General features: G+C 30.9%; 1 protein-coding gene across 1 annotated transcript in view; it reads left to right on the forward strand.

Annotated features, from left to right (window-relative positions):
- The first annotated feature begins 4,280 nt into the window (after positions 1-4,280).
- Positions 4,281-12,414, forward strand: part of LOC127714841 (uncharacterized) — a 64,747-nt gene continuing 56,613 nt past the window's right edge. Inside the window, exon 1 of the mRNA XM_052220875.1 lies at positions 4,281-4,402. Within this exon, the coding sequence (XP_052076835.1) occupies positions 4,339-4,402 (64 nt within the window). The 5' untranslated portion in view covers positions 4,281-4,338. The remainder of the gene's footprint in view (positions 4,403-12,414) is intronic.

Consider the following 12,414-nt stretch of genomic DNA (forward strand, 5'->3'; position numbering starts at 1 on the left):
TAGAATTAATTATCACATAACTATATATTCATTAGGCATTTAAAAATCAAGGAAACTTTGAATTATTGTAGTTTAATAAGTTTGTTTTAATTGCTACTCATCAATGGCAGCTATTGATAAAAAGATCGCTTAAGAAATTATACTTAAAATTGCAATCATTTAATTTCGTATGGTTTTAGCAATGAGCATTATAATCGTACTATCTAGGTACAAATATTCTATAAATTATAGTTCGTTCGTATATTGATTATCTACAACATCTTTACTAAAATCACGTAACTTTACAAATATCATACACACGTAGCATGATTGTTATCAATAGATTATACACATGACTACGCAAGGGCAAACAGAGCAATTTCATCAACAACCCTTATCTTTACACGAATAGATTATATCTGTCTCACAATTACCTCTATTTATTTTTAGAATGATAATATTAATATCGTAATTTAATAGTATTGTCTAAATCATTACTTATTTATATAAAGGAATTTAATTAGCATTAGATTGTATCTTACTAGTTTAATAACAATTAAGTGTTAAATCATTATTTAATAAAATACACACACATGACAAGAGTTAGATGGTTCGATGACGTAGTAACTGATCTACACTAATTACGGAACAACCAATCAGATTGAGAATACAAATGACGAACTTTATTGTTTGTTACGAGTGACGTGGGAACATTGGAATATCCAATCAGAATCTAAGTCTTAGACTAATGTATGCACGTGGTAATTCTTTGTGTATATTTGCAGTACACATTGATTGCCGCAGAAGTGAACAAACACTTCAACAGAGTTTACATATACAATGTATAATTTTTGAAATAGATTTAAACAAAATACAAATCAATTCATCTCTCAAATAGAGTAGAATTAGTAAAATACAGTTCATCTCTCAAATAGAGTTGAATGTTATATATATTCATTTCATCTCTCAATTAGAGTTGAAATAATTATACAAACAAACAAAGTAGTTTTGTCACGAAAGAAATTTAAAAAAATATATTACTATGAGTAATAGAAAAAGATCTCTCAGGAAAAGGGATCAGACAAAACGATTAATAAAATACAAAAGTAAACTCCGTATACATAATAATAACAAAGGCCATCTTAAACGCACAAAAAACTTTCATGAAAATGTAAGAAAAGCTTTAAACTATATAGAAGTGTTTTCACGTGAAAATCTCACAAAATATGAAATATTAGTTCTTGCAAAGGGATTAAAATTTATTCCCAGTCCTGATGTAAAATACATTAAACAAAATCTCTTACGAGATTTTGACGAACTAGGCAGAAAAATGCGATGCAAATATCACTTTAGTGAAAAATCTAATGCGGACACCAATCATCCTTTTAGAATCAAATCGGGATTCAAACCCTCTTTAGCAAACAACACAATAGAAAATTATCTATTTGCCACAAAGATGGAAATATGCAGACTAAAAATAAACAAAGTTAGAAATAATCTTTCTAAACATGAGAGAGCGGCACTCAAAATCTTACGTTCAAATAATAATATAATTATTAAGAAAGCTGACAAAAATTCATCTACTGTTGTTCTGGATAAAAATCTATATATTAAACAAACACTGAACTTCCTGAACAACAGTATATGCTATGAGCAAATTCATGAATTTAATACGAACAAAATATCCGAAACTATTCAAAAAATGATCAAACAACTACACAAGAAAGAATATATCGACGATATAACATATAAATACCTAGCCAATAATGCCAATATACGAGTGGGACGACTCTATATGTTGCCTAAAATTCACAAAATTAACCATGAAGATAGAGAAAAAATCAAAACTAACAAAAATATTGATACTCCTGGGAGACCAATTGTATCATTATGCAATAGTCCACTTGAAAAAATTGGTCAATTTATAGACTACTTCCTAAAACCAGTAGTTAGCCAATTATGGACTTATACACAGGACACAACCTCATTTATTAACAAAATAGAACAAATAAGGGCACCGGATGACATAATTATGTGCACTTTTGATATAACTAGTATGTACAATTCCTTAACTCACGATGAAATACTGCAAGCAGTTGACAGAGCATGGTACAAAATATGTCGTAATAAACATGAAATACCTCTACCACCAAAAAAGTACTTCTTAAGAATACTTCAATTCATTCTATGCAATAATGAATTTGAATTTAATAACTTGATATTCGGACAGACATGTATATTCCCAATGGGAGCCCCAATGAGCCCATCCCTGGCTGATTTCAGAATGTTTGAAATTATAACGATTATTCTTGATATATTTCCTTTTAAAGATAACTTAGCACTGTTATCTATATACAGAGATGATGGATTCATTCTTTTTAATTCTAGTCAAGATAATCTTACTGAATTATTTAACATTGCTAATAATATACACCCGTTAATAAAATTTACGCATGAAATATCACACACTAGCATTCAATTCCTTGACGTCACAATTTTTAAAGGAAACAGATTCCTTAATCATAATATATTAGACGTAAAACTATACCGTAAACCTACTGATAACTTTCAGTATCTTGAAAGAACGTCAGCTCACCCATCATCGGTGTTCAATGGATTTATTACTGCAGAAATATTGCGGTTTATGAGATCATCAAATAACAAAAATGATACACTAAAAGATATTGAAACTTTCAAAACAAAACTTCTCCATAGGGGATACTCGGAAAAGGATATAAACCCCATAATAACAAAGGCATTGCATAGGGAAAGAAAAGATTGTCTAAGGTACAAGCTTAAAAACAAAAGAGCAATGCCTCCATTAGTTTTAGCCACCAAATTTAATCCTTCCTTCAATGGACTTAATAAAGCAATAAAAAAACATTGGCACCTAATTGAACAAAATGATAGCACAAAAACTATGTTTCCAAAACCTCCGATCATAGCATATAAAAGACACAAAAACTTGAAGGATCCCGCGTCATATGCTTTTTTATGAATGAGCTACCCGACGTCATAGAACGATGACGTAAGAATATAAGCATTTTACGGGAAAATACATGCTTGTGAAACCGAAAATCATCACAACAAGGAAACGTAAACAAACGATGCTATAATGTGTTATATAAGCCATTTTTTGTTTACATATAAGACATATAAATACAATTATCATTTAGATTCATCCAAACCTATCTAAATATGTCATTGTAAATAGTTTACGCATGCCATTTATTCAGTTTGCTCCGTTCTTTTACGTCAATTTAATAGTGCGTTTATTTATGGGAACGCTTCGATCCAAAAGAATTGCCGTATTTGTCCTATTAGAATCGAAATAATTCATGGGGGCTTTTATATATCGCTCAGGGTAAAATATTTGTCATAAAGGGCCAACCCGTGGTAAAATCACGATATATTCAAGCCCCCATGAATTATTTCTTAAATAAATAAATATAATAAATAAATAATTAAATGATGTACTGCCATTTATTCGGTCCGTTTCCAATCTGAGTACTGTTTAACTATCATTTAAGTTGAATATATTTAGGTTCGTCCAATTCAGCGGAATGAGGCTTCTGTACGTGTTTTTTTGTGTACTTTTCTTGTGTTTTGACGGTTTGTAAGTCAGTAAAAGTCCAATGATTAAGTTAATATTGACATTAAAAGACCTTCTCACAAAAAAGGCTGTTCAAATCCCCTCGCTCTTCGGGCTCGGGGATCTCAATATCCCTTTTTGTTTGAAGGTCTTTTAATATCAATATTAACTTATCATTGAACTTTTACTAATTACTTATTGTTGTCATTTGATATAATTTTAGTTTTTGGTTGGGTTCGTTTTATCAAACATTCAATCATTCCTCAAAGTGTTGCTTGATTTCTCCATTTTTTAATTGTAGCCTTTTGGCCGTTTGCAGTAACATTAACGGCACCAATTGTTGTACACCAGATGTGCATTTCGATAATAACTGTATCTTTAGTGATGCTGGAAGCTAAAATACTTGAAAATTTACAGCTTTTTAAAAATAAATGATTTCCGATTGCCCTTTTTTTGTTTCATCCGATAAGACAACTATTCGAACAAAGGATTAAATTGAAGTACCACGTAATACTGCACACTTCAGTGTGTATCAATGAATAATATATGTTCAAACAATTAATTCGACAGCTCTTTATTTGTAATAAAAGCCCAAATCGATGTGTTAGCTAGTTGAAAAAGGCGAAATTGAAGAAGACAACAGATTTTTACTGAATTTAAAAATTAAATTGCAATAGTTATATTTTCCAATATTCGATTCAGTTTCAAATTGGTTTGCACTACAGTGACTAGATGAGTACCATGTGTTGTGTCTGTATACGTGTAAGATGTCATCGTTGATGAGACTCTTGGTTATTTTTATGTACCATTATGTTATAGATTCACAGCCAAGTAAGTAAATTGATTGAATTATTTTTTCTCCTTTCTGTTGTGAATTATCTTATTAATTATCCCTCTTTACTGTATCAAATAAAATACAATTATTTTCATCATTTCGATCTTTTACGTTTGCTTTCTGATTTTTATTTTGTTTTCCTTAAATATAGAAAATGATATCAAAAGTACTAATAAATGTGCATGTCTTGGTACAGTAGATATTATGTTTGCTCTAACATCTTTCGTTTTTATTGTTGTTTTGTAGACTACACGAAAGCTTTTGACATTGTTCAAAGATATATGTTATGGTATAAACTATAAAACTATTGTATTCAAGGTAATTTTTTAATGGTTATCAAAGCAATGTATCCTAATGTCAGTACTGGTGTAGGTGTTGATGGGTATATTTCTGATTATTTTACTAACAAATTAGGTTTAATGCAAGATGAAGTATTATCCCCCATATTTTTTCAATGTATGTCATCGACTGTGAAATGGCTTTTATAAATAATGACTCTATTCCTTATGAGGTAAAGGAACTGAATTTATTTTTACCAATGGGCGCTGACAATATGGTTTTTTTTCAGAAACTGTATCTTGTTTACAAAGTTAACGTACTCAGTATGATAATACCTCCAAATGGTCACTTATGTTCAGTGGTTGTCGTTTGTTGATGTGGTTCATAAGTGTTTCTCGTTTCTCGTTTTTTATATAGATTTAACCGATGGTTTTCCTGTTTGAATGGTTTTACACTAGTCATTTTTGGGGCACTTTATAGCTTGCTGTTCGATTGGAGCCAAGGCTCTGTGTTGAAGGCCGTACTTTGACCTATAATGGTTTACTTTTACAAATTCTGACTTGGATGGATAGTTGTCTCATAGGCACTCATACAACATCTTCTTATATCTGCTTAGTGTTAATATAGCAAAAATTGTTGTTTTCAGAAAGGGTGAAAAATACATGAAAATGAAAAATGATATTTTAATAACTAGGAAATAGAAGTTGTAGATAAGTTTATGTATTACCTATACTCCATGACTAAATATAACTAAAACACAATATGTAAATTTGCCGACCGCCCGTCGAACGTGATAGACGCCGTATGTAATTTGTATCTCAAATAACTTCCAGCAGTACACATTTTACAAAGATTAAACATATACAATGTATTAAATATCAATGTATCAATAGTGTATTCGCTTATATTTCTGAATGTTTACCCTTCATAGATAGTCAAGGCCGTCCAGGAAAAACCAACAATCAATATTTATATATGATTATGAATGGAAACCTGTATCCGATGCCAATGCTCGAACCTATCTTAGGATACAAGTGTCGGACCACACCTTTAATTAGCGAATACGTATATAAGTAAAAAAAATCAGAAAAACAACTTTAATTGCAATCAGCAATTATAAAAAGGAGATTACTATATTGAAAGTGAAGCGCTTGAAAAAACACCAATATATCGTAACACAAAATGCGACTTCATGATTGGTCAATTCTGTAATGCCTTATGAATATTTATGAAAATGTAACGACAATACAATATTTTTCCGCTTTACTATACGAACCGCGGGAAAATACAATTATCTTGGTTTATTGTTAAATTTTAATTGCAAGTATAATCTGTTGCAGCGGAAAGTCCCGAAACAGGGCAGAAAAAGCAGATTTTGCCTTAAGGAGAAATATAAATGATATTTTTTGAATTTTGTTACTTAACTTTCACTTTTTGATACGTATACTATTAATGTACTTTGTTATGGCTGCGAAATATGGGGTGATTATAAAACAACAGCTATAGAAAGGATACATTTGGGCTAATGTAAACATATTATGAAAGTAAAAAGCTCAACTAGTAATGGAATGGTGTATAATGAGCTAGGTAGATTGCCATTATTGCACAACAGAAAATGTAGAATTTTTAAATACTGGTTTTAGCTGATATGTTCCACAAACTGTAATTTTAAAAAACTGTCACTGTTTTTATATGACGATTTACAAAAATTTCTAAATAATAAGACAAATTGGTTGTAATTTTATCAACAAGGGGCTGCTTAGTATAGGTTTTATTTGATATTTGGATAAATCAAGGTTATTTTATAGAGAGTAAGTTCTCTAGTGCTTTATAGACTACTTGATAATCAAACAGCGCCTGTTTGATTGTCTGAGGCAAGATTTTGACAGCCAACTGAGTAACTTAGTTACAAGTTATAAATATATGGTTCAACATTTTTGTTTACAATATTACTTTTGTAAACCAATACCAGTTATTTATAAGACATGTATTAATAAAATAGGACATAGTTTAGCTATAGAATGTGGACATTACACTGCAATTTCTAGAAGTAATAGATTCTGTAGTTTGTGTAAGGATAACATTGCGGATGAGATATATTTCATTTTAAAATTTCCCAACTTGAGATCTTATTTTATTAAACCTTATTATTGGCGAAAACCTTCTATGTATAAATATAAACAATTAATGAGTACGAATAATCTTTAAGTGCTACTAGAACACACCCGCGACATGGCGGATTCGTGACTGAATTAAGGTACCTATGCCATATTTTTAGCCTGGTTTTTAGTATTCCTAATGTCATTTGATGATTGTGAGGTACACAGTTATCTATGGTTTCTAAATCTGTTCGAATCCGTCCTGGTTTTCTTACTACAGTAAACTTACTATAAACTAAATTAATTTTTTTAACTAATTAACCAAAATTAATAGTGGTATTGAGGTGGAAGAAAACAGACTTGTTAAATAGTGTACTATAGTGGAACATAGATATAAAACAACTACTGGAAGATTTCCAGGTTCACTTGATAGAGGAGGAATTTACAGAAGGTAACATGTAACAAATGGGAAACAATAAAAAAAAAGAGAATAAATTAGAAAATATAATTCATTATATACATGAAAGCATTTATCACATTTATAATTTAATCTTTTATTAAAAAGCATTTGTCTAATTAATACCAAATTGTATATGATTGTCATATTTGAATAAGTCCACTGTATTTCCTTTGTGTATTCTCGATCATCCAGATGATTACAAAAATAATAAACTCTAGTTTCCAAACGGTTATCGTCTGATTAACCGTAAATGTCTCTTTATGCTGTATTAACGATTTTCCATTTAAAAGATTTGCATTTGCAGTTCAAGGCATGTGTTCGTATCAAAGATAGTTAATATATTGTACAATACCATTTATTCAATCATTTGATTTCTTGTCCGCGTTTGGCTCTAAGTGTGGTCATGTCTGCTCTTAAGATGATTTTTTTTAGTTCCTATTTGGTTATAAAGCTCTTCAACTGTTTTGGTTCTGATACAGCCTTGTTTTTCAAATATTCGGCTTTGAGCGTTCTTGATGAAAGTTAATCAAGAAAAGTTCTTTGGACGCATGACATTAAATATATAACGTGTTGTTTTCACGTTTTACAGCACTGGGTTGATACCTCTGAAGGTGGACTATCAGTCTCCGAGGGTTTTATCAGCTAAGTATTCAGTACTTCGGTACTGATATGATGTATAACAAACCTTTCTTGAAAATTGTCCATTTATTAATTTTGAAATTATAAAGAAACTTAGATTTCAATTCCTTCATGCAAAGTTAACCTTAAGTATATTTGGCTGTTACTTTAGGTTATTTTTGCTTTTTGTGTGTATGTTTTTTTTTTGTTTTTTTTTTTTGTTGTGCATGTACTGATTTTGTGTCATGGATAGATACCCCATATCCTTTGTTATTCTTTTATATAGTTTTTCAACTGTTTAGGTTTTTATTTATCTGCGTCTTTACAATATTAGGCTTTGAGAGTTCCTGATGAAGGTAATTCCAGAAAAGCGCTTCAGACGCATGCAATTTATGAAGTGTTTTTTTTCTATTCTTACATAGCTTGATCTACTAGGTCCCCCCCACAAAACAAAACCAACAAAAACAATTTTAAAATGTTGACATTGATAGTCCACCTTCAGAGGTATCGACCCAGTGCTGTAAAATAAAACAAAACAAAACGACAAACAACAACAGCAAAAAAAAGATCTCTTAAACTATATGTACCAGTTACGATACAGTCTTCACTCATAGACAAGTGTCTTTACAATTATCTAAATCTTTTTCGATCAATTAGTGAAACAATTACGCAGAGTCCTCCGAATTTGTTACGTCAGAAAACCGTTGACAAGACTCTTGACCTTGGACAGGGACATCAACATTTCGGAATTGAGAGCCTACAAACGTATTGTAATGAGAAATACTGTACAAGCAGTGTCATCGCTTGCTGATTCGTGGACATTCTAAACAGATTTACGAAAATGTCTTTAAGCAAAAACATATGAATTTTGAACCAATGTCAACATTTTGAAATGTTTGCACTCTGCAATACTGACTTCATATTCATGATATTCTGAATTAAGAGGAAATCTACACTTTAAACAGTGTTTCCTCTATAAAAATGAGAATAGAAATACCATTCTTATGTTCGTAGTAATTCCAATAACAACACGATGACGTAAATGTTATCAAAAATACATAAATACTAGTTAAGTGTTGATATTCCAACAGACATTCGGATTTGCAGTGGGTACAAATTGTGCACGTCTGTTGATCTATGTCATTTAAAGCTTGTCTAAAACCCTGCATACATACAAGTAGGAAAAACATCCCCAAACATCCCGCAAAGTTTTTGATATACTGATAAAATTGATATCAGGTATCCTGACCTTAATAAGAATAAGCTGCATTTTGCTATATTTGTGTGTCCATTTCAACGTATTTTTATATCCCTGGCCTTCAAATGTTTATGTTGAAGCGTTGCCGAGACGCACTTTGGACGCACAAAATTTATAAACTGTAACAATCATTCACATAAATCATTTATTACATGAAATTAAGGATAAAAAAGACATAAAGGTAAGGCTAGTTTCTAAGAGGGGGTGGACAGGTGTAAGGGATCATGGGATGAGGTGACAGGAAGCGGGAGTCAGGAGGAAGGAAAGCGGGAGTCAGGGGGAAGGGAAGTGGGAGGAAGGGGAGCGGAAGTGGGAATTGGGGACAGGGAAGTTGAAATTAATGACCCCATGTCCACCCCTCATCTAAGTGTTTTTCTTAGAATTAGTAATGATGCAAATAAAAAAATCAAGTCGGACAAACGCAATGGTTTCAGTTTTCCCGTTGCCAAATTTAACAATGAGTAGTAATGTAACATCTGCCTATCCAATGTCGTTTACGTGTATCGTGTGAATCGACATACCTGCAAAAACTTATTATGATTATGGCAAAATTAGTAACAGAGGTTTGTTCCAAACTTAAAAAAAAGTATTGGGAAGTACTACTCAAATTAGTTATTTGGTCGCTTTAACGAATAAGTTGATCGTTACAATATCCCAGTTTTTTCAGCTGGCTAGTAAATCACAGCTTTAATCTTATTTCTTTGGTCAATATGATGTTTTAACAAATTTGTCACATTCTGTTATTTGTTTTATTATGAATGCAACTGTTGAATTGTTTGATGTTTATTAAATGAATAATGCAAGACAGGAAAGGCTTACCGCCTCGACAGATTTGTTCTCAATTGGTCTGTAGTTCCTGCCATTTCGATTGATTTGGCTTAAATTTTTGTCTTTCGACTATTTGGTTCCTAACCTTTTACTGATTATCTGTTTTCTGCCGTTTGATTTTGAACTTCGTCATTGATTTTTCCTTCCAACGGTTCTGATTCGAGTGCAACTGGTTAGTTTGGTGAAGACAAACAGCTCGATTGCCATGCTAAAATATAGGCCTAGCATTTTTTAATACATTTTCTTTTCTATTTTCTACTGACATTTATAGCTGGAAACGGTAATTTATTTCAGTAAAGTACTAGTCATTTTAATAGTAAAGGGTAAACTCACGCCTAGTGTTTAATGAGATATTTGTTGTCTTCCATTTTTCATAATACATGACTTTTATTGCCCTTTAAATGTAACCCATTTTCACTGTAGATTGAATACTATGATGACTTTCAATAACATAATTTGCATGATTGCTTGATCGATTGCTGCTTGCTTAACGTCTTACTGCACAAATAAAGTGTACACTTCCCTGAAGCAATCTATGTAGGAAAACAACCGGAAGTGAAATAATAATAAATGTCTAATCATTATGATGAAAATAAGTATTGTATTTGACTTTAAAATATTGCAAACGATTTAGTATGGTATATTTATGAAAAACCTATTACTTTTTCATTAATTTGATTATCTTAAATCGTATGCCAGGGGGAGTAGAGATAGGTATCAAAATATATTTTATCAGACCATATTCTTTTACAGAATTATAAGGAAAAAAAGACGTTAGGAAAAAAAAAAATGAAAGAAAGTATCTCATGTTTCAACGACGAATTCGAATATTTCTTAATCTGATATTAAGTGTTATTATTTTCAATAAAACAATAACCCTATTTTTGAAAAGCTTATTAACCATGCTATGCATTTTTTAAATCAAGGAATGTGAGAAAAATAAGTATTCAGTCACAGCTACAGCTGCCACAGTATATCAATTTAGAACAGTTAATCCTTTTCTGTCCTCACAAAAACTAATGCATCGATATTTCATTCCATCTGATGAAATGACCATCATAGATGATTCACAGCTCTTTAATCAAAACTTTAAAATTTATTCCATATTAAGGTTTGGAGAAGAAAAAAAAAAAACCAATAGAACAGAATAAATGTCTATTTTGTCTTCGAATGTGTGAATATGTCCTAAATTGGTCAAAAAATATCTCGGCTTTGCCGCGGGATTTTAATGTTAAGCAAATATGACATGTATATATATATTTCAGATTAATTCAAATTTCAGGAAAACAGATATTTATAATAATAGCAAGCAATTTGTTGTTACTAGTTCATCTGTAGTCAGTGGTGCGGTATTGGCATGATTTGTAACATACCTTCTCTTAAAATTTTCGCACGAAATTTATAATTTTTATTTTCATTTTTATAAAAATCTCATCAAGTTAATGTTTTTTTTAATTTCACTTGCATATGTATCATAATTTTCTGGTACACATAAAAATTGTTTTGGTTGAGGATATATACAGGATTAATGGACAAAACAATTATATTCTGCCAAATGGAAAACTATTACGACAAAAAATATACACGACTGACTGAACAAACTCGAATTGATCTTTGAATTATTTATTTGAAATAAACAGGCATTGATGAATCATTTCTTGTTAAGAAAATCGATATAATTATTAGAATTCTACGTAAAGGTTAATAAATACGGATCCGGCAAGCCACTCGCTCTAAATTTCATACTGTCCAATTTTTAGAACATACTCACCCCTTCTCGTCCAATGGAAAATCAGATTTCTATTTTACATAGTACATGGCTTTCCATGCACTATGTTTTTTAGTTTTTTTTGTGTACAAAGTAATTGCATGGATGATAAATTATCTCAATCATAAAATAGCGTAATAAATATAGTTGAAAATGATTTAACCAAATTCTCAGAAAGTCCATTTCAATGAATAGGAATGTTTTGCTTTATTCTGAGGATTTCAATATTTTATAGGGTACCAATTTACGTTGATTATATAAACAAACTAAAATCGGATTCTTCGAATCTATCATACAGCCTTATTAGTTGAACCTTTAAATTCGTGCTTCATCTATTCCAACGATATCTACGACATTGAGTACCCTATGAATAATTAAGTATTCACAGTAAGATTATAATATGACGTGGTGTAGAGTGGAGTATACATACCAAATAAACCAACGAAGACAAGCTGGCCTTTAGAAGAACGTAGCCAATCAAAAACTTTAAAACACTTGTTAAACACTCCTGAAATAGGTCATATCGGCATTGACATACGATTTATAACAATATTGATAATGAGTTTGAGCTCCCTAATGGTTGTAAATGAAAAAGACAGACGCAGAAATATAAAACAATTCTTTTGTACTTTAGAGAGCCATATCATATTGTTAACATTGTAGTTTTATATAGCACATTTCAAATCATTCTTTGATTT

Source organism: Mytilus californianus, unplaced genomic scaffold, assembly GCF_021869535.1.
Source record: "Mytilus californianus isolate M0D057914Y unplaced genomic scaffold, xbMytCali1.0.p SCAF_9, whole genome shotgun sequence".
Lineage (NCBI taxonomy): Eukaryota > Metazoa > Mollusca > Bivalvia > Mytilida > Mytilidae > Mytilus > Mytilus californianus.